At 41.2% G+C, this 25,044-nt stretch overlaps 1 protein-coding gene, 1 long non-coding RNA gene and 6 other non-coding genes across 11 annotated transcripts; 3 read left to right on the forward strand and 5 right to left on the reverse strand.

The window, feature by feature from the left end:
- Nucleotides 1-994: 994 nt before the first annotated feature.
- Nucleotides 995-1,068, reverse strand: TRNAI-AAU (transfer RNA isoleucine (anticodon AAU)). Its single transcript has one exon. It is a non-coding gene; the product is annotated as a tRNA-Ile (tRNA).
- Nucleotides 1,069-1,542: 474 nt separating this feature from the next.
- On the reverse strand, nucleotides 1,543-1,614 carry TRNAA-CGC (transfer RNA alanine (anticodon CGC)). The gene has a single exon. It is a non-coding gene; the product is annotated as a tRNA-Ala (tRNA).
- An 803-nt stretch (nucleotides 1,615-2,417) lies between these two features.
- TRNAK-UUU (transfer RNA lysine (anticodon UUU)) lies at nucleotides 2,418-2,490 on the forward strand. Its single transcript has one exon. It is a non-coding gene; the product is annotated as a tRNA-Lys (tRNA).
- A 4,912-nt stretch (nucleotides 2,491-7,402) lies between these two features.
- On the forward strand, nucleotides 7,403-15,759 carry LOC145518526 (uncharacterized). Its single transcript, XR_014062956.1, has 2 exons — nucleotides 7,403-8,477; nucleotides 15,599-15,759. It is a non-coding gene; the product is annotated as an uncharacterized LOC145518526 (long non-coding RNA).
- HMGN4 (high mobility group nucleosomal binding domain 4) lies at nucleotides 10,382-17,849 on the reverse strand. Of its 4 annotated transcripts, none has more exons than XM_081523170.1 (3): nucleotides 17,709-17,849; nucleotides 16,450-16,540; nucleotides 10,382-12,106 (listed from the first exon to the last, which is right to left on the reverse strand). In XM_081523170.1, exons 2-3 carry the CDS (start codon nucleotides 16,500-16,502, stop codon nucleotides 11,773-11,775), a joined length of 387 nt encoding a protein of 128 aa, XP_081379296.1. In that variant the 5' UTR covers nucleotides 16,503-16,540; nucleotides 17,709-17,849; the 3' UTR covers nucleotides 10,382-11,772. The 4 variants fall into 4 exon arrangements, with proteins under 4 accessions (XP_081379296.1, XP_081379295.1, XP_081379297.1 ...); XM_081523169.1 differs by having other exon boundaries at nucleotides 16,450-16,548; XM_081523171.1 differs by lacking the exon at nucleotides 16,450-16,540.
- A 243-nt stretch (nucleotides 17,850-18,092) lies between these two features.
- TRNAV-CAC (transfer RNA valine (anticodon CAC)) lies at nucleotides 18,093-18,165 on the reverse strand. The gene has a single exon. It is a non-coding gene; the product is annotated as a tRNA-Val (tRNA).
- Nucleotides 18,166-18,804: 639 nt separating this feature from the next.
- TRNAR-ACG (transfer RNA arginine (anticodon ACG)) lies at nucleotides 18,805-18,877 on the reverse strand. Its single transcript has one exon. It is a non-coding gene; the product is annotated as a tRNA-Arg (tRNA).
- Nucleotides 18,878-21,526: 2,649 nt separating this feature from the next.
- On the forward strand, nucleotides 21,527-21,600 carry TRNAT-AGU (transfer RNA threonine (anticodon AGU)). The gene has a single exon. It is a non-coding gene; the product is annotated as a tRNA-Thr (tRNA).
- Nucleotides 21,601-25,044: the final 3,444 nt, after the last annotated feature.

A 25,044-nucleotide genomic window follows, 5' to 3' on the forward strand; every position in this document is an offset into this window, starting at 1 on the left:
TCCCTGGATTTCGCCGCAGCCCAGTTCTTCGAAGCTTGGTTTGTATAAAGCCTTATTTCTCAAAAGTCTCTGATCCATCCTTTGTAAGAAACAACCATGACGTTTACTTAAAATGCAGAAACTTGTAGTCTTCTTCAAATCTGTTGAGTCAAAGTCCCTGCGAGGTGAGGCCCAATAAGCTGCATTTTTGACCAGCTTGACATATCTTAGTGTTTTCGACGAAAATAGTGAAAATTCACTCAACGGGATATAAAGCTCTGAGGTGGTGAAAAAAGAAAATTCGTTGTACAAGGAACAAGGGGATACATAATTAGGGTCCTGAAAGTCGATTTTAGTGGAAAACGAGACTGATTCAGGAGGCGTTAACATCAAGGAGTGGACGGAACAGAGGGACAACTGGTGTCGATCAACCTGGACCGAATGGTTGGTGACAGACGGCAAGGAAGATTCTGGAAAAGGGCTTAGTCCTTTCTTACTTTAAAAAAAAAAAACACACTACAAAATTCAAAGTAGGAAGAAAACAATTCTCAAGGTGATAGTCCTCCCTTCAGGTGAGGGATGATCTAGTCAAATAGGAATCCTCAACTGAGCAATCAGAGATCATTCACACTTGCCCTGCATCTCAGCATGTGTTCAGACTATCTTGAGGACAGTGTTTGGCCACTAAACAAGCTGGTGACAGTTTTTCCTTCTAATGAATTTAATAATTCCTGAAGTGTTTTGCTCTTCTGTCCATGGAATTTTACACACACACACACACACACACACACACACACACACGGTGTCCTGCTGCTTTTCTGCTTCTCTAGGGCAAAAGTTCCAGCACTCTGACTTACCCAAAAGACAGGTGGCCCAGACTCCCTCGGATGGTTTGCTCTTATGGCAAAATCATGCCCCAGGTTGTCTCGTCGGTCAGTCCCTGAATTGGAAAGTCGTCAAGTCCCTGAATTGGAAAGTCGTCAAGACTGTACACCACCGAGTTAAAAAGTAGCTGTGGCCCGTACGGGGATCGAACCCGCGACCTTGGCGTTATTAGCACCACGCTCTAACCAACTGAGCTAACCGGCCACCCGTTCCCGTGGCCTTTTCCAAGCTTTAATAAGAAACTATTCAGGTTCTCCCTTTTTTTTTTTTAATGTTCTTATGAGTAGAATGATGTATCTGAGCCGCTGGATTTACCTCCACCAAAGAAGCCTGCGTTTTTTTCCTATTTGTCCTACTTTTTCAGTACCATGACTCAGCAACAATAGCCTCTCCTCCTCTTTCAGTGTTTCCGTACCAGTTAACTTCAGGTATCCGTTCCAAGTTTCCAGGTTGTTCCTCTTCGGCCATCTGTACACTGGGTGTGTTTTGCTGCGTTTTCAATTTCTTTCATTTCAGATAAAAATATCCTAAAATACATCAAGGTTATCCTGCTTCCCTGTCTACATATGCAGTTCTATACGTCGTGGCTAAAAGGGAACCATAGAAAATTAGACTAGGATACAAAGTATTTATAGACGTTTTTAAGGTGTGAGCTCTGATCACTTACGTAAAAGGAGCTGGAGATGCCGGGGATCGAACCCGGGGCCTCATACATGCGAAGCATGCGCTCTACCACTGAGCTACATCCCCGACCCCTAGAATAGCTGTTTGCAATTCTTCCCAATGCTTTGAATTTGATTTTTCCTCCTCTGTAACTCTTAAGATTTTCTGAATGCTTAAGTTAAATTCTTCTTTGCGTTTTCAGTGAAATCTTGAAATGGTTAATGGGGCAACATTCATCGGCATCCCGAGTGGAGAAAGCGTTACAGTGATTGGACCCCTGTCAAACACTTAACGTAGAGACCGAAGGATATCTGACGAGAAAAAAAAGAGTGGGACTGTCCTTTTAAAGCTTCTTCTTTTTTTTTTCCTTCTTCAAAGATAGCTAAGACCCAGTACGAAATCATATCGCTACCTCAGTTCCTCGACCCACATTCAGGTGTCCAAAGTGCGACCGATTTAATTACCCCTTAAAATTATCAGCTTTGGATTGACTTCCTTTTGAAAGTACTTTGGGCCCAAATATAGAATATTTGACTTATTTCTCTGGGAAACTAAGGAACTAAAGGCCAACATTCTACAGTTTTTGACTGCTCTGAATTCTGTATAGTACTATAGTATTTATCTCTATATGCAACATAGAGATATAGTGCTTATTTATACATATAGCGTTTATCTATACGAGAGAGAGAGAGAAAGAAATGGGGAGACATTATAATTAATGTAATATGGTTATATCTCGGCCTAAAAGAAGACTGTGGCTGAGTTTCTGTGTCAAGCAGTTTCCGAATGGCCATCTCTGAACCGGAATCACAGTCAAAATGTCTAAAATGGGTCGTCTGAATGTATATATAAATTAACTATAGTTAATGTATTAGCCACTTTTTATATGAGCCCGGATAGCTCAGTCGGTAGAGCATCAGACTTTTAATCTGAGGGTCCAGGGTTCAAGTCCCTGTTCGGGCGGCTTTGTTTTCTTGCCTCTTACATGTTTATCCCCAAAAACAGTAACGGAAAGGAAGGTAAGCTCAAATCATAGACTGACTTCACTAAAAAAACAGGAAGGGATTATGAGCATGGCATAGTTATCATAACCCAGGATATTTTCAGACTGTAGAAGGGCCTTTTAGCCAGAAGTCAGAGCACACAACATTTCACCTAGATTCTGAAACACAATTAAGTTTCACTGGTCACAATTTATCAAAGGCCAAACTCTTTCTTGAAAAGCAACCGGTGTGCAGAACTGCTCTCTCTCCCCTACATTGGTGAGCTCCGCTCAGCGCTCAGCTTTGAGGATGCCTAGGTAAACTGTACAGAGAAGGTGGTACCATACTCAGAACACATGGACCAGGGGCAGAGCTTTCCAAACTTCTTTGGCCATGATCAATTTGTACTTTAGTTTACATCTGGACCCTTACACACACGTGTAACAGGAACAAAAATTTGCCTGAATTATCACTTACCACATGCATTGCATTCTATTTTGGCTTCTATGTTAGTCTCAAAAATGCTGGGTGATACCCATCCTTAAATTCATTTTATATCACCCTCATTTGGAATCACTGGGCTGTAGGGTGATAATAAAAATGAAATGTAACATACAGTACAGAACAATAGATACTGTGCTTGTTACCGAGCCCAGGCCCATACTGCTTCCAGAATGACAGACCAATAAATTGAGAAACTAGTTGCTGGGGCAAGGAACAGCAACATTATTCAGTGTCAGCAGACTGAGAAGATGGTGGACTAGTGCCCCAAAGAACCATCTTCTCTGAGTTAGAAATCAGGCTTCTTTTATACTAAAAGGGGAGGGGGCAAAGTCCTGGTTCTGGGATATATTAATTTCTTCCTTCCTGCAACTATTCACGGGCGGGCCTAGTCAGGTGTCCTGTGAGCTAAACAAAGGTATTTTAGTTTAACATTCATTACATGGGAGGCAGAGTTCCCAGAGATGAGCTCTTACCTATAATTTAAGCTAATAGCCAACATCCCTTTAGTGACTAACTTGTAGAAAAAGCAACAGAATACAAAGGTGAAAGTAATTTATTCTTTCCTATAGGTAATCTATTCTTTCCTATAGGTATTCTTTCCTATAGGTAATTTCCCTGGGTAATCTGCCTGCCCTGCCTTTTCCTCTAAATCCAAGTTCTCTCTTCTAGAGACCCCAAAGCCTCAGGTCATCTCAGCACAGGAGCACCAACACCATCTCTGCCCTGTTAGGAACTACTGAAGAAGCATAACTTGGCATTTGGTAATTTCCCAAAGTGGAAATTTCATCCTAATGCATCCAGAAAATAACAGACAAATAAGATTTTACCTTGCTATTAAAAATTATCAAGGACTTCCCTGGCAGTCCAGAGGTTAAGAATCCAGGCTTCCACTGCAGTTATCAAACAATTTATAAAACATCTAGAAAAGAATAACAGAACCCTCGTCAGTTGACTTGTTGGCATGGTAGGCAGCATATCAGCCTCATACTGTGAGAACCTTGAGGCCGTCCTCAGAGAGTGTAGCATTTGCAGCAAGTAAAATACTGCAGAAGAAGTAACCCAATCTAATCATCATTATTACTGTGATTGAGTCACAGAAAAAATTTCTCCTTTAAGCGCTTATCACCTTAGAACTTTGATAAGGCCACTCAACTGTAGATGAAAGCTTTTTCTGTCTCTAAGAAAGTGCATTTGGGCTGTGACCCCATAGATTTTTGTTTGTTTTTTAATAATGCTCAGTTTTTTCAAAAGAAAAACTTCTAACTTTAATTAAACCTGATAAGCGGTGAGGGGGATGGTCACAAAATTGAATATTTTCAAATGTTGAGCTGCTACATTTCTTGAGAAGATGAAAGACTTACCAATATATCAGTATGTATAGTTAGATTAGAGTCCAAGGATTCTACAAGTCAACCACTTGAACTTTTCCATTTTGCAGCTTGGATGTTAGTGGGCTAAAACACCAACCCTCCTGAGGTGTGCACCAACAACAAAGGTCCACCTGGATGCTAATCCAGATGCTACAACAAAGGGCTATGTGGCTAATTGACAGACTTGCCAAGAATGTTAACTCCAGTTCCAGGAGGTGAGCAGTTTATATATTGCTGCTGCTGCTGCTAAGTCGCTTCAGTCGTGTCCGACTCTGTGCGACCCCATAGATGGCAGCCCACCAGGCTCCGCCGTCCCTGGGATTCTCCAGGCAAGAATACTGGAGTGGGTTGCCATTGCCTTCTCCAGTGCAAGAAAGGGAAAAGTGAAAGTGAAGTCGCTCAATCATGTCCGACTCTTAGCGACCCCACAGACTGCAGCCTACCAGGCTCCTCCGTCCATGGGATTTTCCAGGCAAGAGTACTGGAGTGGGGTGCCATTGCCTTCTCCGAGTTTATATGTTAGACAGTTATAAAATGACACTGTATTAAATTATATACAGGCAAATTATATCTCCATTCTATACTATTCTCTTGATCTCTAAAGCTGTGTCCATTAGCCGGTATATCTTCAAGCACTTAAAATCAAATGACTTCTAGGTAGAGAATTAAGAGGTGCAAACTACTATGTATAAAATAAAAAAGCTACAAAAGATATACTGTACAGCACAGAGGATATAGTCAATGTTTTATGATAACTATAGAGTATTATCTTTAAAAATTATGAATCACTATGTTGTATACCTGAAACTTATATACTATTGTAAATTAACTATGTGTGTGTGTGTTCAGTCACATCTGACTCTTTGCAATTCTACGGACTGCAACCCATCAGGCTCCTCTGTCCATGGTATTTTCCAGGCAAGAATATTGAGGTGGGTTGACATTCCCTTCTCCAGGGGATCATCCCAGCCCAGGGATCAGACCAGCATTTCCCGCACTGCAGGCAGATTCTTTACCGTTCAGCCATGGGAGACTTCAATTGAAAAATACATTTAAAAAAAAAGTAATTCTAATCATTTGCTTTACCAGTCAAAACCTGCATCCTCCACTCAGAAAGCCTAGGTACCTTGAGGTAGTTCCACTGGTTAAGATACTGTACTATAAGGTTAAAAATGTTTTATTTTTTGTGTGAAAAGTGTTATAAACCTATTACAGTACAGTACTATGTAGCCGATCGTGTTAGCTGGGTACCTAGGCTAACTTTGTTGGACTTACTAACAAACTAGACTTAACAAACATGCTCTCAGAACCAAAGTCATTCATATGTAGGGGACTGACTGAATTTCTCTCCAACCTGTTTCTTTACTCTTATGCTTCATCTAATCTCAACTTGTGGCTGCAGGGTTGTGGAAAGACATGGGCACTCAAAGATCATGCTTAGAGCTAAATCCTTTACGCAACGCAGCCTTTGAGTTTTTCCTCGAAAGGATGAACGGTTTAGAAACTAAGGAGTCAAACTTTGAAACTTTTCACTTTTGCTTTTTTCTACTCTTCTTTTCAGATGGGTGAGCTTTTTCTCTGTCTCTGGAAGCTGAATACCATCATTCTCTGGTGAAGGCAAGGCCCTTGGGCCTGTCTTTTAGCCTTGGCACATAATCTAAGCTCTAAAAATACTGCTGGATAAATCAAGAAATTTAATCCTTAAAAGCATATCATCTTCTCTTTCTTTTCACTTTGCCAACCCTACAGTCCCTACAAGCACCAAATTCAAATTTTCCTTTCCTTTATACCACACTTGGCTAGAGTGTGCAGACAGCACTTTTTAGCACTCATATCAAAATGAATATATATATAGCTAAATATGTTATATATTTAGTTATTGGTTGCCCAGTTGCTCAGCAGTAAAGAATCCACCTGTAATGTAGAAGACATGGGTTCCATGCCTGGGTTGGGAAGATCTCCTGGAGAAGGGAATATGTTATTAAATAAAATCATTTTAGTTAATAACACTTCCTTACATTTTTGAAAGTTGCTGAGAAAGTAAATCTCAAAAGTGTCATAAGAAAAAAAAAATGCAACTGTTAGGTGATGGATGCTAAATAGGCTTATTGTAGTGATCATTTCATAATGTATACAAATAATGAATCATTACATTGTACATCTGAAATAAATACAATACTGTATGTCTGTTATACCTCAAAAAAAATTTTTTTAATGACTAAATTAGTAGCTTGAACATTTATCTTTGTGCTCTTTCAAGATTTCATGTGGTTAACTTCATCATGGTCACCTAAAGGAAATTTGAACAGATGTGACAAAAGTAATAATAAAAGTACTAATATCTACACGTATGATGGGACTTTCAATGTGTCAGGTACTGTGTTAAGCATTTTTGCTGGGTTTCTTAACTTGGGGACTGGTGAACTTGGATAGGACAAAAAAATTACATATTTAAAACCCCTAACTTCTAACTGAAATTTTGCATATCCTTCACGGATGAATGTAGGCAACGAATTACAGTCAGAACTGTAGAGCAGAAGAACTGTTACATTTCCATATCCCATACTTGAGATACAAAGTATGTTACAGATTTCTCATACTTAACTGTTTCAAAGTTACAGTAGTCATAAGACGGGTCTTGATGTTTAATACTTAATAGCTGGAATCAAGATTGCTGGGAGATGTGCATCAGATATGCAGATGACACACCCTTATGGTAGAAAGCGAAGAGGAACTGAACAGCCTCTTGATGAAAGTGAAAGAGGAGAGTGAAAAGCTGCTTAAAACTCAACATTCAAGAAACAAAGATCATGGCATCTGGTCCCATCAATTCATGGTAAATAGATGGGGAAACAATGGAAACAGTGAGAGACTTTTTATTTTCTTGGGCTCCAAAATCACCGCAGATGATGACCGCAGCCATGAAATTAAAAGACTCTTGCTCCTTGGAAGAAAAGCTATGACCAACCTAGACAGCTTATTAAAAAGCAGAGACATTATTTTGCCAACAAAGATCCATCTAATCAAATCTATGGTTTTTCCAGTAGTCATGTATGCATGTGAGAGTTGGACTATAAAGAAAGCTAAGGGCTGAAGAATTGATGCTTTTGAACTGTGGTGGAGAAGACTCTTGAGAGTCCCTTGGACTGCAAGGAGGTCCAAGCAGTCCATCCTACAGGAAATCAGTCCTGAATATTCATTGGAAGGACTGATGCTGAAGCTGAAGCTGAAGCTCCAATACTTTGGCCACCTGATGCAAAGAACTGACTCGTTAGAAAAGAACCTGATGCTGGGAATGATTGAAGGCCAGAGGAGGAGGGGATGACAGAGGATGAGATGGTTGGATGGCATCACCGACTCAATGGACATGAGTTTGAGTAAGCTCCAGGAGTTGGTGATGGACAGGGAAGCCTGACGTGCTGCAGTGCATGGGTCGCAAAGAGTTGGACACGACTGAGTGGCTGAACCGAACTGAAATGAAATGAAAAAGTACATACTGATATACCACACATTATTTTGTTTGATAGCTTTTTCTGTAGTATAACTGGTTTTCTTTGTTATCCTATTTTAATGCTTTTTAAAATGTAATTTGAGAAGGGCTTCGTTGGTTTCAGCAGGAGGCCTGAGGGCTCCCAGGCACCTTGGAAGCCCTGCACCAGCGGCGACCTCCCAGTGCTGGCAATGCCCATGGCCCAGACTTCACTGAAGGGAACTCGAGGTTGGAGCTCGGGGCCGGAAACCCGAAGGTCTGCGAAGGGTGTGAGGAGCAATCCAGGGAAAATCTTCACGGTCTTGGCCTCCCCCATCCGCCTGGGGAATCAGGATGCACTCCAGCGGGGCCTGAGCGAGGCGACCGAGCAGCTGGGACCTCCGAGCGGCCTAGGTTGGCTCGGAGGTGTGTCCGGGCGCTTTGCGGCCTCAAGAAGTGGTGAAGAGGCGATGACGTCAGGGTTCACGTCCTCGACTTGGGGCAGTTAAAGTACCATGTTTGTATGACCCTAGGTGGCAGGCACGGCGGGGCCTGGAGAAGAATGACGTACGTTTTCCAAGAAGCACTATGACTGTGTTGAGAGAACAAGAGCAGACCCAGAAAGTAAGTTTCCCTCCCTCTTCTTTCCAACTCTTCCAGGACCAACGCCACAGTTTTGATGGTCAGAAATTTTATTATTGAAAACGCAGGATCCCTCAGTCTGTTTCGCGTCAGACGCCCAAATTCTCGAAGTATTAATAAACCAGGATGTTAATTTATGAATTTACAGATAAGAATGTAAATGCTAAGTGGATGATCAGGAGCGTGGGCAAGAGAGGTTTAAAGGCTAATTTGTAATTTCCTAATTTGTTCTTCTCCACTTCAGAAGTATTTGTCTAAAAAATTCTCCTCCTTATACAGAAATAGTATCCCTTCTAGCTTTATGTTGCTAGAGATACACTAAAATTCTGAATTCCTATGGCCACTTTCCCCCTTTCAAATTGTCCTTGCATTACTAATCTTCTTCATTGGAAATTACAGCTGTTTAGCTTGTAGAATATTGTTACTTACATTTGACTTTTTTCCTAATGGTATATGGGGAAATTCCTTAATTTAATCGGAAACACCAAATTAATCTTTTGGATGGATTACCTTTGAGGTTAGGTTACCAGTGATCTTTTTAACAATGAGGAGCCTTCTAGAGCCTGGAGTTATACACCTGGGTCTTAATCTGGATTTTACTCACTGTATGACCTCGGCAAATTATTTAATTTCTGTTTGCCTCAGTCTCACTAAATGCTAAAATGGGGATAGTAATATGATTCAACTCATACAGTCATGGAAGTAAAATTATACACATAAATCACTGAGCAGAACAGTGTCTGAAAAGCAACAAGCGCTTAATGAGAAATATCTTATTACTGTTGACGAACTTCTGTTTTCATTTCGCTGCTTAGGTGTCAAAATGCCTCAGAAAGTGTACCCTTTCATGCTCTGGCATCAAGGGTCGGGGCCTTCCTTCTGTGGGATTATCACAACAAACACACAGTGATGACTTTCTTGAATTTGATTTTGGATTCTTGACAACAGGGAATATTGACCTTTGATACCGTTCTGTGGTTTGGCAAAGAGAAAACACATATTTGTAATTTACCAAATAAAATGGGGTGGGAATAGTTGAACAGAGGCAGGTTAGTAATACAGCATGATAGAGTAGAATTTCCAGCAATTCAGTTGGGACAGCCATCTAACTGGTTTCCTCCTTCAGCTCCTTACACCCTACTGCCCATGCATCAGTCACATACACACACACACACACACAGATAACTTAGATTGTGTAGATTTCCTATTCAGAAATTTAATGGCATTCCATCATTTTCAGAGAAAAATGACAATGCCATTTCCTGGCCTCTCACTATCTCTGCAATCATATCAACTATCACTCTTACCCACCCTCACTCCAATTCAGTCACTTTTGCCTCCTTGTTCTTCCTCTGCACTCCAAACACGTTTTCATCTCATCTCTGCATTTGATTTTTCCCTCTGCTGGAATGCTTTCCCCTCAGAGACACATCTCTTATTCCTTTACTTCATTAGAAGCTCTGCTCAAATGTCATCTCATCAGAGAGGACTTTTCCAACCACCCTATCTAAATAGCACCCGCTTACACTTGTTTATTTAAAGCACTCCATCACATAAATTTGTGTATTTTCTACACCTTCCCCCACTAGAATATCAGCCTGGTGAAAGCAGAGACTTTGTCTTGTTCACTGCTGTACTCCCAGCACTTGAACAATGCCTAAAACTAGAAAAAGGAAAGACTTAACGACTGTAAAGAAACAAAACAAAAAGAATGTATGGTTATCTATGTAGAAAGCCCAAAAGAATATACAGATATAAGAATGAGTTTAGAAAGGCTGATGAATCAACTTCAGCTGAAAGCAGAAAATGTAGTAACTAAAAACATACTGTATAAAGGTAGCATCCAACAGTGTACTGTCCCTAAGAAATATTATCAAAAGAAAACATTTAATGGAGAAAATTATAAAACTTTATTGAAAGATATTTTAAAAGCCTAAATAAATGGAGAATTATACCATGTTCATGAATTGGAAGACTCAATATTATAATTAATCTATAAATTCAATACAAATTCAATAAAAATTTCAACTTTTCATCTGTTTGATTTGGAACTTGTCAATCTAATACTAGAAGTTGTATAGAAAAGTAATTGGCTAAGAATAGCCAAGATACTCCAAGGAAGAAAAGTTTGTTGATGTTGAAGGTGGAGGTGGAATTGTCCTGAGATATCAAGACCTTTTTCTAAAGTGGTAGTACTCAGGATTGTATAGTACTGCCACAAGGTTAGACAAATTGACCAGTGAGTCAGAACAGAAACCATCAACAGACTCCCCCACCCCTCCACACAAAGAAACTTGATTTATGAAAAGAGTCAGTGTTATAGATCATTGAGGAAAGGATGAACTTTTCAGAAAATGGTGTTGGAACGACCATTTACCATATGGAAAAAAACATAATTACTATCTCATGTTTTTATAAAAATCAGTTCAGAGAGGACTAAACACAAATGTGAAAAACAAAACTAGAAAACTTTTTAAAGGCAGTAAAGAGTATCTTTATGACTTTTGAATAGGAAATAATCACTCCCCTACCATGAAGCTAACTTGTATCCAGCTTTATAAGAGACTTTTCAAAAATAATTATCTCCAGCAGGACATGGGTGACATTCCATAACATCTTACAACTTTCAAACTCCCCTCTCCAAAAAGTCAACAGTCTGTTGCTGCAATAAACAGGAAAATTTTTCAGAAAGGGTGACTATTTCACATGAGGCATTTAAGAGATTTTCACAGGTCAGCTCTGACATGGAGGAAAGGAACTAAAAACTCCAGGATTATTAATGAGATGATCCACAAATTACAAACAGGAATCCTGGTTCTTCTGAGCAACACCATCTTGATGTCATCACCAGGAAGCCTGAGTATTGTTACCTGATGCAGCTGATTCTAGGGGTGTCAAGGCTGTATCATGACTCCTGGTTTCAGGAAGTCAAGGATGTCCTGATGACATCAAGAAAGGAGAAGACATGAAGTTTTTTTTCTCCACACAATAAGGCTTCTGAGCTGACATGTGTGAATGTCAGAGAATCTCTCCCAGGAACCAAGAATAATCTTCAAATAAGAGGATAAATACTTCTATTTCCCCCCATTTCAATCCAGCTTCTGAAACATTCTACTAGTGGTTATTTGCCCTTTCCACAAAAGACAGCAACGAAGTATCTCATGTGCTAACAACATAACTTAAAAAAAAAATCTACATTTTTATAAAATTTGATTTAAAAAATAGTATTTCAAACAGTAGAGTCCCTAGAAGCACAGAGCTATCGAAAAGGAGCACTTCACTTGGCATCCCCAGTGCCTTCTGCTTTCTGTGACTGGACTGTGGAGGCATCTCGGTTTTTCGCAGGGTTGTTCCCATCCTTGCCGACTTCTGCTTTCCCCTTTCTCCCTCTGGCCAGCTTCTCTCCCTTCTTTGCAGGGGCCTTTTTTGGCCTGGGCTCTGGTTTTGGAGGGGCAGGTTTAGCAGACAACCGTGCTGATCTCCTCTGTGGCTCATCCTTCACCTTCCCTTTGTCACCTTTAGCATCTCCTTTAGCCTTTCTCTTGGGCATGGTGGCAGCAGCGCTTGGCAGCCCAAGGGGTTCTTCTTTCTCACTGTTCCTAGAAAGATTTCTTTGACAAGACACAAAAAGCGTAAGTCATAAAGTAAAAGACTGACAAATTTAACTACATTAAAATTCACATTTAACTATATTAAAATTTGTAACTTATATAGCAAAAAGATGTGTAAAAAAGTTAAGTTACAAGCTGGGGAAAGATCTTCATAATACATATAACTGACAAAGGATTAGAGTCCAGACTATGTAAAGAATTCCTACAGATCCATGAGAAAAGGACAAAAGGAAAATTTTAAAACAATGGGAAAAAGTATTAATAAGTACTTCTTAGAAAAAGCATGAATGGTGAATAAGCAAATAAAAAAGGTCAACTTCATTAGCAATATGGGAATGAATACAAAAATCAAAGGATATAACATTTCATATCCATCAAATTGGTAAATTGTCTGACAATATTAAGGGCTCAGCAGACGTGGAACAATGAAAATGCATACACTTCTAGGGTGTGTGTTCATATGTGTGTAAATTAGTGTGTGGTATTATTTAAAGCAATTTCACCTCTAGGTGTTTACTTGGAGGAATTCTTGGAGGTGTGCATAAGAGACCCCTACAAGAATGTTTATAGCAACTCTGTAATTTAAAAAACCTAGAAAGCACCCAGTGTCCTTCAGTAGAATAAATAAATACATTTTGGTAATATCTGCACAAGGGAATACTATTCAGCAGTAGAAATGAATAGATTACAGCTACATGCAATAACATGGATGAATCTCAAGAACACAATGTTGGGCAAAAAAACAGAGTTGCAAAATGGATCTACAGTATAGATCCATTTGTAAGTATAAAACTAAGTGACTTTTTCTATGCAGTAAAACTAAAAAGAGCAAGGGATAAATATAAAAATCAAAACAGTAGTCACCTCAAAGGGAGCTGAGAAAAGGATGGTGTTTATCCAGAGATAAGGGGGTGGGAGTTCTTTCCCTTAAACTAGAAGAGGGTGGGGAATGAAACATGAGTAATACACCATTATTCTCTATAATTTACAGAGAGTAACTTTATGTGTCTGCTCAAGAATAAAAGCCACTTAAAAAAGGTGGGTAGCCCAGAGCACAGATTCAAGGTCACACAGAATAGAAATGATTTATTTTGAGTCTCGATAATTAGGACTTGGGCCCATGGCTGGTATTCAAACACTATGGAAATTTTTTAAAGCTTTAGGCCAAGATTAGCTACTCACACCTTGTGTCCCATCCTTGAAAATGTTACCTGGGGAATTCTGTAACCCTATGCCCTGCCTTACTCCATAATATTTTAAGAAAAAAAATTATCTTCATGTAAATTGCTCCAGAGTTTTGTTCGGTGCTTTTGCTGGATCTCACCATCTAGATAGAGTGGGCAAACATGGTCCTTGAGTAAACTCAGATTTCTTTTGAGCAAACTTAAGATTTGATTTTTATATTCCTTGGCTAACAAAGGCAAGTGACCACCTGTAAATGGTGCTAAGACATCAAATTATTATTTTTCCACTATGAGTAGAATTTCTGGAAACTGTGTAGTTTTCCTTCCTTCTTGTGGAACAGAGCGAGAAATGAGTTAACATAAAGAAGGCTCAGTGGTAAAGATCTGCTAACAATGAAGGAGATGCCAGTTCAATCCCTGGGTCGGGAAGATCCCCTGGAGAAGGCAATGGCAACCCACTCCAGTATCCTTGCCTGGGAAATCCCAGGACAGAGGAGCCTGGCGGGATATGGTCCATGAGGTATGGCAAATCATTCTCCTTCCATTTGACTCCAGTTTGTTTCTTAGCCCATGTCCTGTCCTGGAAATGCTCACAGTCTGTTTCCTAGGCTCAGTCTTCACGTTAGATCCCTTGAAATCCATCCCAAGCAAAGGAACCAGGATCACCACATGTCAAAGGCCCAAACACAGCAGGTGACAACAAAGATAAATTCAAGAAAAATAGGCCACAAGCTGGATTCTGGATCTGAGTATATGAATATGGACTACATCCTTGAAACGCACACTTAGGAAGTTTATCAGGAGAACAGGTGACTGACCTTACAAATACAGGAGATAAATGCACAAATAATGAAAAAGCTGGCAGGATAAATGTTATGTCATTTTCATGAAGGCCAAGGAGGTCGGGGAGGAAGAGGCTCTCACTGCATGTATTAATTAAAAATAAATTACTTGAGGTAGAGTACAGGGAATTTTTTTAGGGCGATGAAACTATTCTGTGTGCTACTGACTGTAATGTTGGATAATGACATTACACATCAGAGAAAACCCGCAGAACTACATACAAAGCATGAACCTTAATGTAAACAATAATTATAATAATTCATTAATAATAATGTATAAATATTGGCTCATCCATTGTAACAAACATACCACACCAATGCAAGTTGTTAATAATGGAGGGAGAGGGAGAGGAAATACATGGGAACTCTCTTTCTGCTAAACCTGAAACTGTTCTAAAGAAATAAAGTTTACCAGTTAAAGTCAAACAAACACATTTTAAGAATTAAAAAAGAAAGAAATAACTTGCTAGGTGATAAAATGTATAAGTCACAGGACTATAAATATTCCATCGTGCATGTGAATGAACAGAAAAATTATTAATTGGCTGATAAATCTTTTCTAAGATTTGTTTTTACTTAAAAATTTTTTAACTGAAATATAGTTGATGTACAATATGATTTTAGCTTCAAGTATGGCAGATAAATTTTTAAAGTAATATAACTTTTGGGAATACAGAGAGAGGACTTTCAGTGGTATCAACGAGGCAAGAAATTATCAAGACAGATACTGAGGTTGTTTTCCCAAGACATGGCAACAATTTTAAAAGTTTTAGGAATCTAACAATTCCCTTTTGTTAAAATAACACTTCTCATGGCAAAATTTTATTAACAGACAACAGAACAAGTTTGTGGAAGTTCTGAATCATTGGAATTCACATTGTGAAGAACTGGACTGAAATTCTTTAGAAAATCTCAATTTAACCCTTCATTTAACCAAATTGCTTGTTTTATGATGTGGAAACGTATCTCTCTTAGTAGCCTTAAGGGGGGAGGGAATATCCTTTTTTTTAAATCCTTTTTTTAGCTATGAAGATTTGCGTTTTTTTTTTTATATTAGAAAAAGACGTATGATGTTTAAATATACTGATAGAAACAGCTTTAAAAAAAGACTAATAGAGAAATAAAAAGAAAATGATGTTTTTCTTCTGCAATAAAAATATACAAATGGTTAGTAAGATGAGATGCAGGTGTATTAAAATCTTCCGCAAAGTTAACTTCTGGGAATTCCCCAAACTGTGTCAATAACATATAAAATACATCAATCTCTGTCCCGAGAAATGGGCTGAATTTGTCCACCACCCCCCTCAACCCGCCCCAACCATAGGTTGAAGTCTTAACCCTCAGTACCTCAGACTGTGACTGCAGACTGTGACTGTATTGGGAGATGGGGCCTTTAAAGAGATGAATAAGTAAAATGAATTTATATGGGTGGGTCTTAATCCAATGACTGTCATATTGGATATTAGGACACAGATAATAAAAACAGAGAGGACCACGTGAGGATACAGCAAGAAGATGCCATCTTCAAGTCAAAGAGAGAGGTCTCAGAAGAAGCTGAACCTGCCACCACCTTGCTCTTGGACTTCCAGCTTCCAGGACTGTGAGAAAATAAATCTCTGTGGTTCAAGGTCTGTGATGTTTTGGTATGGCAGTCCTAACAAACAAGTACAGGAGGAAAGAGTGTAAAGGCCTCAGTGGCTTATGACATATCTTGTATTAGATTAATTCTGATGTTTTGCTCAGATCTCAAAATCTTTTTTTCCATGCTTTTTTTTTTTTTTCTCTTTCATCATGAGCCTGTCTCTACTATCCAAGGACCAAATCCCACCTCATCCCATACCCCACACCATCCCCAGCAAAGGCACATTTTAGCAGCATCCTTTTGCTCCTTTGATTGTTACTGAACTGGGTTCTAGGAAGTTTGTTCTAACTTGGGTTCTGGTTTCAATCCTACCCCAAAGTCAGAAGGCCACCCTCTTCTCTCCACCTCTTACTTATGGCAAGATAGTGCCTTGGGGTTGGAGGGAAGACCTGGAAGATGGTTACAACACCAAGCTTAGGAAGGAGAGAATAGAGGATATAGTATAAATAAATAAAAGATCCTATTCAAGGTGCGGTACACTACAGGAGCAAGAGGTCACACAGTGTCACTCTCCAAGGCCTATTTGTTCTCCACATTAAAAGGTGGGCAGACTGAGCTTCCATATGAGGTTAAGTGAGAGAGACTGGGGGAGGGAGGGAGGGTTAGTAGGTGAGGGTAAGAAAGGGCAGAGTGTTTAAAAGAGTAGGGCTATGGCTGGATCTTGTCAGAACACACCTGATTTGAAGAGAAGGAGAGAGCCATAAGCTTCCAGACAAACTGTCACCCATCTGCAACACGTTGGCTTGGGGCACACTCAGCTTCCCTGCTAAAGGACTCCATCAGAGAAAAATGGAGAGGATGAATCCTCATCACCTTCTGGGCCCCTCTCAAGGCACCACATTAACTCATCTGTATTTCTGAGTAGTATAGAGGGGATTTTACATGAAAATGTCTTAGATAAGTTTGCATTGAGCATCTGCCAAACTTAGTGTCTTGCTAACAAGCAAAAGTATTACAAGATGATAAAAGCATGGGTCTTCCAGAGAAGGTATGAAAATGGAGGAGTAATAGGGCTGGGGAAAGGATGTCTATACACATTGCCTGTTAAAAAACGGAAGGAATAAAAAAAAAAAAACAGTTCACAACAGTTCATTAGGTAAGGATTGTCCTTTCTTGTCTTAAGGCCATAAAAACATCACATTCATATTAGTCATTTGAGGGAACCTGGAGCAATGTGATCTGAGACTAGGCTTGGCTAACTGTTAGAAATAGTAACAATAATAATACTCATTCATCTAAGAAGAAGATCCTGAGGATATACCCAAGGCTGTTTGGTGTTATAGCAAGACTTCTTTCCCAGAAAAGTGTTTGACTGATTCACTTAACATGGAGCAGGTCATGTCAGAAACAGAGTTAAGAAGCCAGACCCCAGGGCACAAATCCTGGTTTTAAACAAGTGCTGCCAGTGACTTCTCAAGCTTCAAAGCAATACGCAAAATCCACAGCTGGCCCATTTCTTAACTTTGGGATCTTTTTTCTTGTTGACAGGGAAAGGCCAAAGTGGAGGCAGACTCAGCCCTTCGGTGTCTCCTTTAGGAGGGGGGTCTCGGTGGTGAGGCCTCGTAAGCTGGGGAAGGGCAGTGAGAAAGAGTCCAGGCCAGGGCAGCCCAGCTCACAGCCCTGCTGGCCCAAGGTTTTCAAATTCCCTCCTCGCCTCCCTTTTTTTCTGCCCTAGCGTCTCCGTGAGGGGACTTCTCATCCCTGAAGGACCTGAGATCTCTGTAACCTTCACCTCCCGGATTCCGCTTTTCCCAAAGATTCACACTCGAAGCACAGGAGAGAGCCATGGCAGCTGTTCTGGAGAGTGGAAGGCAAGGTGGGGCTGTCGGGGGCCCGAGGTCACCTAATCACGACAAGGGCCAGATTGCAGAAGGAGGCCAGCGGGATTACCCCGGTTGTCCGGAGACGCAGGCTCAGGCTCCCCGGGTACTCACCCGAGTCTCGCGGCCGTCCGAGGGGCGCGGGACTCCCAGCTGCCGGGCTGCAGCGCCGGTGCCCGGGGCTGAGGCAGGGCCGTCACGGACCGCAGGCTGGCGAAGAGACGCCCGGAGCTGGGCGCTGCCGGGAACAGGAAGGCAAGTCAAGGCAAGGATGCGCTTCCGGGGCTGCGGGCTTCGGGCAGCCTCTCCGAGCCGGGGACTGACCGGCGCTCCCCAGCGCGAAGCGTGTCCGCTTCCGCGACCGCGGGTTCCCGACCCACCCTGAGCAGCGTGGCTTCAGTACCACGGCCTAGGGCGAGAGAAATAAGAAAAGGAAATGTGAAAATTTTTAACTACTTGAAGTTTTAAAGGCGAGGCAGGGTCGGTAAAGAAAACAGTTGTTTCCGCCCGGTTTCGAACCGGGGACCTTTCGCGTGTGAGGCGAACGTGATAACCACTACACTACGGAAACGCCGTAGGGGCCAGTATCATCAGCAGATCCTTTCTGGTAAAAACAGACTTCCCATTTCCTCCTCCTCTTCCGATTTCTCACCTTTATCCTTGCAATTGTGCACTGTTAATACGCGAGTGGTTCTTCTACTACTCTCCCAAATGAGAGAGGCCAATTAGACGCGCAAACCAAGCCCCTGCAGCATTCAGATCTGAAGCCAAATTCTTAATACATTCTTATTCTGGAAATGACGGGATGGGGGAGAAAAAGAGACTTCAACCTCTTCACTTTTCTTCCTCCCCCCTCCCCAACTCACTATTACTTTTCAATCTGAACTTTTGGATTTTAATTTCTTTCTCTTGTCTTACTAGGTTACCTCAAACCCATCTTACAGTCAAAATGGCCTGGCGGGGCTGGGCGTGTCATTGAGCCCATGCGCAGTTCTCTGTCCGGCTTTGGCTAGCGCCACCGCATGGTCGGACTCGGAATTTGCTCTGCAAAGGAGTTTAGATCCCAGTTGTGGTCAAAAACGGGTCCGTCTCGCTCCTGAGACTTACAGGCAGTGGAACTTGAAACTTCACCTTGCAGTGGATTTTCTAACTCCACTCAGTTCCTCAGTGGTCAGCAGAGGTAAAGAAGTAAAAGTAAAGATGCGCACTACGAGCCAGCCAGGAGTCGAACCTGGAATCTTCTGATCCGTAGTCAGACGCGTTATCCATTGCGCCACTGGCCCCCGCACATGGGCGATCGGAAGGCGGACCTGCCTTCATCATAAACTAGGCGGCGGCACATTTCCTTTTTGGAGTCTGCTCCTGGGCCTGAAAGCAGCGTTTTCTTGGCTAGTTCAGATTGCAGAGCGTGAACTCTCTGGCGGCCACTTCGTCTGCACGCGCCCCAGCGTCTGTGCTCCTTTCTCAGTATGTCTGTACCGACCCCTGCACCCTCTCTGTCCCCAAATCACCTCTCCATTCATTCATTCATTCAACCAATATTACCATTCAAGGCACTGGAAATACGACTGAAGAAAACAAGTTGTGATCCTTGATCTCAAGAAGATTGCATGGATGTAGCTAAGACGGTATTAAAACACTCAATAAATGAAATAACCGTGATAAGCACTTCGAGGTAAAAAGATAAACGGGAAAGAGAATTAAAAAGTCCATCAAGGAAAGGGATGAACGATAAATACGGGTATCTAGGAAAAGAGCCATCTGGAACTGTGGAAATCTCCAGGGCAAAATCCTGGAGGTGGGAGCGTGCTTGGGACGTTTCAGCAACGTCGAGGGCCAGTGCTGGGCGGAGAGGGGTAGGAGACCTCGGGGAGATAACCTCGGGCCTTGTACGCCCTTCTCTGGACTTTGGCTGTTACTCCCTAGAAAACTGGAAGCCTTTGTGATGCCCAAATCTTGGCTCTCTGTGCACCCATGCTGAATAGAAATGCTCTTAAGTCTTTCAAATTGTTAGATAAGGGCCATGCACATTACTGAGGATAATCTCTTTTACTTATAGTCAACTAATTGTAGATGTTAACCACATGTATAAAATACCTTCTCAGCAACATGTACAGTACAGTTCATTTGCTCAGTCGTGTCCAACTCTTTGCAACCCCATGGATTGTAGCATGCCAGGTTTCCCTTCCCAACTCTTACATCCATACATGATGTACATTAGTGTTTAATTAAATAACTGCAACATGTACATTAGTGTTTAATTGAATAACTGGGCTCTGTAGACTAGACAAGTTGACATGTAAAATCAATCATCCTTGTGGTGGAGTCGCCTCCTCCTCTGGGTCACAGTGCATTATTCTTCCAGTTCTCTCCCAAATATTTGGAAAATAGTAGCACTGCCAGCCATTTCCACTCTCAGCAGTCTATGACACAGAGATCTACACCTTCTCCAATTTCGGTTGTGTGGAACAGAGCCAATGTCAGGAGCCTGTCCATGGTCTTTGCAGATTATATCCAGATTTCTGAAAATGATTGCTCTTAGTCTCTCTTTTTCTCCCAAGACTTGTCTCTGGCTTGTTAAAAACTCGTTTGACTTCTCAGAAGTTCTGTGCAAATTTTGAACAGCTACCAGTCAAAGGAAAAATCCAAACCAAATATTACTGGCTCTGCTGTCTTTCTAAATGTCCACTCCAACTTGGACAAAGTCATGTTAGGTGTGACAGTGATGTTTATGATTATCTTGGCTCCAAGCACATTAATAAAACGATGGTTAATCTTATATTATTAAAGAAATTTGGTGCTTACTTATTTCATGGAGTCAGACTGTGTCAAGACCATAGACTCAATCGTTTTATGAAAAAGAAATCTAGCAGAGTCATGGGCTTTTTAACCTCTCCCTCACATCATGTTTGCAGGCAGAGATGAATGCCAATGGCTGGTTTAGAGTGAGACAGAGATATCCTTCAATATTGATACAGTTTAAAAATACCGACATGTTAATTTCAGCATTTTCAGAATGGCCACAGATTTCAAGCAAGCAGCCGATTATAATTACAGGTTTCATTTGGGAAGTTACTTTCACAGCTATGGCAACAATTTGTAAAACTCTTGCCAGTTCCATTAAAGTCCTTTGTCTAAGGACAGATCTATTTCACAGAATAGAATGAATTTGGAACATTTACAAATACACAAGCACCTATGAAAATATAGTACTTCTCGTGGATGCTCTCAATTTAACAGTTTTATCATCTAGATCCTTTGGATAAGTTATGGAACAAGAAAGCTTCTCTTCCTCTAGCTGCAGAGGAGAGGAAATTGCTCCTTTACCTCTTTCTAAGACTAGGTTTTAATAATGAAATCTTGAATTTTTTAAAGATACAACTTAGTCAAGCAAGAAGCAGGCAGGTGGGAGCCAATTTTACGGAAAGAAATGGGGTAAAGAAGAGCTCGAAGTTTAATTAAAATCCATGAAATAAAGAACACAGGGCGTTCTTTCTGCAAGGACCAGCTCCTGGTGCAGAAATTATTCTGGTGCAAATATGTTACACGACTCGGAGGGGTGTTCTCGTGTAAATGTGGCTAATATCCTTTCCTCCAGGGGCCCCAGGTCATACTTCACCCAAGGAAGCCTGAGCTTCTGAACTCTTGCCCTTCCTGGCAGTTTCCGGAGACTCCTCTGGCGCCGCCCAGGCTTCAGGCTCGCTCGCGAGTTTCCCTCACCTCACTCTTGCATGGAGGGTCTCAGTTTTCCTATGGCCGCGCGGTCTTTTAGGTCTTTGGAGGAGAAGCAGGGGTTCATCTTTAGGATTTGGGAGACCATCTGGGGAGCTCGCCCGAGCGTCAATACAAGGAAATACATGCACGGGGCGGGGTGGGGGGGAAAGCTAAGATCATTCCTTTTCTATGTTGATTTGGAAGCTGGCAAGCGTGTTGGCTCCGTGGCTTAGCTGGTTAAAGCGCCTGTCTAGTAAACAGGAGATCCTGGGTTCGAATCCCAGCGGGGCCTTTTATGGTTTTCCTGCCCCCAAAAAGGATACGGGGAGATAAAGAACCCAATCGACCTCAAAGTGTAAATTTTCCCTATGGTGTTTCACGAAAGTGCTTTATAGGGCTCTGAGAGTGGGGACAGTTTTATTGTTTCCAAAAAAAGAAAAAGAAGAAACCAAGGTAAATTTCTTTTTCTTTCAGAAGAATTTCTACCTTTCTTAAGTTTTCATGTAATATTTTTTTCAGCAAGTATCAAAGGAGTCAGGGAAAGCAGAAGGCAAAGGAACCAGATTTAAACTACAAGCGGCATAATAATCTCTAGTCATTCTATTCTTTTCCCTGGTGAAATCCCAAATGGATGCACTTTCATAATCTACAGGCAATATTTTTAATCAAGATCAACCTCTGGAATGATTGATAAATGTGTTGCTGAGAAGGCTTGTTGTTGCTCAGTCAGTAAGTCGTGTCTGACTTGACTCAAGTCCATGGGCTGTAGCCCACCAGGCTTTTCTGTCTTTCACTATCTCAAATTTGCTCAAATTCATGTCCATTGGGTTGGTGATGCTATGTAACCATCTCATCCTCTGCCGCCCCCTCCTTTTGCCTTCAATCTTTCCCAGCATCAGGGTCTTTTCCAGTAAGTTGGGTCTTTTCCATTAAGTTGGCTCTTGGCATCAGGTGGCCAAAATATTGGAGCTTCAGCTTCAGCAGCAGTACTTCCAATGAATATTCATGGTTGATGTTGCCAGATTTCCTTTAGGACTGACTGGTTTGGTCTCTTTGCTGTCCAGGGGACTCTCAAGAGCCTTCTCCAGCACCACCATTCGAAAGAATCAGTTCTTTTGTGCTCAGCCTTCTTCATGGTCCAACTCTCAAATCTGTACTTGATTACTGGAAAAATTATAGCTTTGACCATATGAACCGTTGTCAGTGAAGTGATATCTCTGCTTTTTAATACACTGTCTAGGTTTGTCATAGCCTTCCTTCCAGGGAGCTAGTGTCTTTTAATTTCATGACTGCAGTCACCATCTGCAGTGATTTTGGAGCCCAAGAAAAGAAAATCTGTCACTGCTTCCACTTTTCCCCCTTCTATTTGCCGTGAAGTGATGAGACCAGATGCCATGATCTATTTCTCTTTAACCTTAGAGAATGCTGCAGCATCTCAATTCATAGCAACCACTAAAATCCAACCATATAACATGAGTTGTAAATGACTATTTTAAAAGATGGTCTTCTGCTCAGAGTTTTTTGGAAAGGAAAATCAAAGAGGAAAATACTTGTCACAGTGATTTTCAGAAAGAAGTTATCAGGAGAAGCATCCTTTTGATTGTATACTCACAGGGTATACTAGAACAGAATGACCTGAAGCTGTTAGCATCCAGGCTGACTTGAAGAAGCAGTCAGGGAGGGTCTAGGGTACTTTCTTCCAAACTCTATAAGAGAGAGGAAGGAAATATGAGAAGTGGAAAAGAAGTCTAAAGTTTTGCTCATAATTTGGCCCCTTTATATAGAAACTTAAGATCAGGGAAACAAAGTTCATTGTAACTGTTACCCACTTACTCATCTCCCAAGACCAACCCCTCTACCACCTGGCCCAGAAAGTCTCACCAACCTGACTTTTACCTTCAGAGCACATTATTTTGTACAGATGGTCAACAGTTGAAATATGATCTCCTGTTCTATCTGCAGAAATGAAATGTCCCAACACTGTGAAGGATAGTTCAGAAAACAATTCTACTTTTATGACTTTCTTCACTCACTCTGCAGCTTAATTCCCCACTTTTCCTTATAGATATTGCAGAGCAATGTAAAGTGTCAATGAAAATTCAATAAATAATCAACTTAAGAAGAAAAAAAATAGAATTTTATTTGAGCTAAACTGAGGATTATAACCAGGAGACAGATCCTCAGAAAACTCTGACAACTGTTCTACTTGTTAGAAGTTGAAGGAACAGTCATGTGCATTTTCAAGACAAAGGATAGTATATCAACGTGACATGCTGATATTTTATGTGAAGTTCACCAAGGTTATACCTAGTCCATAGAAGCACATACAAAGCAAGCATACAAAGTTGATAATGCATGCTATTCTTTTAAGAAGTTACTTTGCTAGCATCAGCAGAAAGAGGGGAAAAATGATCTTTATGGTGGAGCAGTCACTTCCATCTTTGAGGTGCTCTGGTTAATGTGCACACTGCACATTAAGGAGGGAGGAGGTCCAAACAAACACACAAAGAGAATTTTATGTTTGATTTTTCTGCCCTACTTTAATATGCAAATTTTATTTAATCAAGAGACAGACCATCTTTTTCATATGCTTCTATATTCTGCAAAACAAAACCTTTTTCCCTGGCCCAGATTACAGATCTCAAATGGTAAGGCCAGCTGGGTCATGGTAGAGATGTCAACACTAGATCACTCCTTAATTCTGTTACCAAATCTGCCTTAACCTTCACCCTTCTGCTCCATCAGGCTCCAGGAATACCTTTACGAGGATGCTTCCAGCCAAGTGGCCCTCATTAGATTGCCTGATCTGTATCATTGAGATAGTGTTACTGGCTATGGAAGCTATGGAATATTCCAGGTGAAGAATTTAGCCATTTCTCCTAAAATCTAAAAATCTTCCTAACTCTCCATCTATCCATTGTGAAAGTGATTTACATATACAAGTGGAAATGGTTTACAATTAAATACTTCTTTATCTACCCAGTGCTTATCATGTGGCAGGCACCATGCTAATCTCACTTTGGTCATGAGTTCTGTCCTAAAGAGGCTGATGGAAGTGTGAATCAAACAGTTCAGTGGCAATTACAGTATAGTGAGATATAACCCCATTGGAATGGAGGGTACAGTAGACCATGCTTTGATACTCAGCTCAGACTGAGTGGAGATAGGAGGTGGGGGAAGACTTCCTGGAAGGAGTGATAGCCAGACTGAGCATGGAGGAGATGTAGGCGAGATCCAGACAAGAAAGTGGGCTGGAGATGAAAGCTTGCTGTTGAGCCGTGAAAGACGGTGGGATTCTTGGCCTCTGGAGGAGAGGAATTCAATCCGGGGCCAGTGACGAGGCTTGATTGCTCAGAGCTTTTGTGTAATGAAGTTTTATTAAAATATAAAAGAGATAGAGACAGCTTCTGACGTAGACATCAGAAGGGGGCAGAAAGAGTGCCCCCCTGCTAGTCTATAGCCGCATGTTTTCGGTCTGTTAGAAAGCTATTAATCAGATAAGAGAGACACCTCAGGGCTGACGGAGTTTCACCAGGCCCCTCTCCCACAATATGCATTTTTGAGATAGGATGGCACGAGATGTGTCATCCCCCAGCCATAAGACAATTGATGTGAATACTGGTTTGTTGAGCTATTATCAGCCCAAGGTTTGAGAAAAGAAAAAAAGTTAGTCTTAGGTGGAACCGTTTTAAAGAAAGGCAAATTCCAAAGCAAATACATAGTTTCATTAACATAG

This window comes from Giraffa tippelskirchi, chromosome 8, assembly GCF_054371585.1.
Source record: "Giraffa tippelskirchi isolate mGirTip1 chromosome 8, T2T-mGirTip1v1.2.pri, whole genome shotgun sequence".
Taxonomy (NCBI): domain Eukaryota; kingdom Metazoa; phylum Chordata; class Mammalia; order Artiodactyla; family Giraffidae; genus Giraffa; species Giraffa tippelskirchi.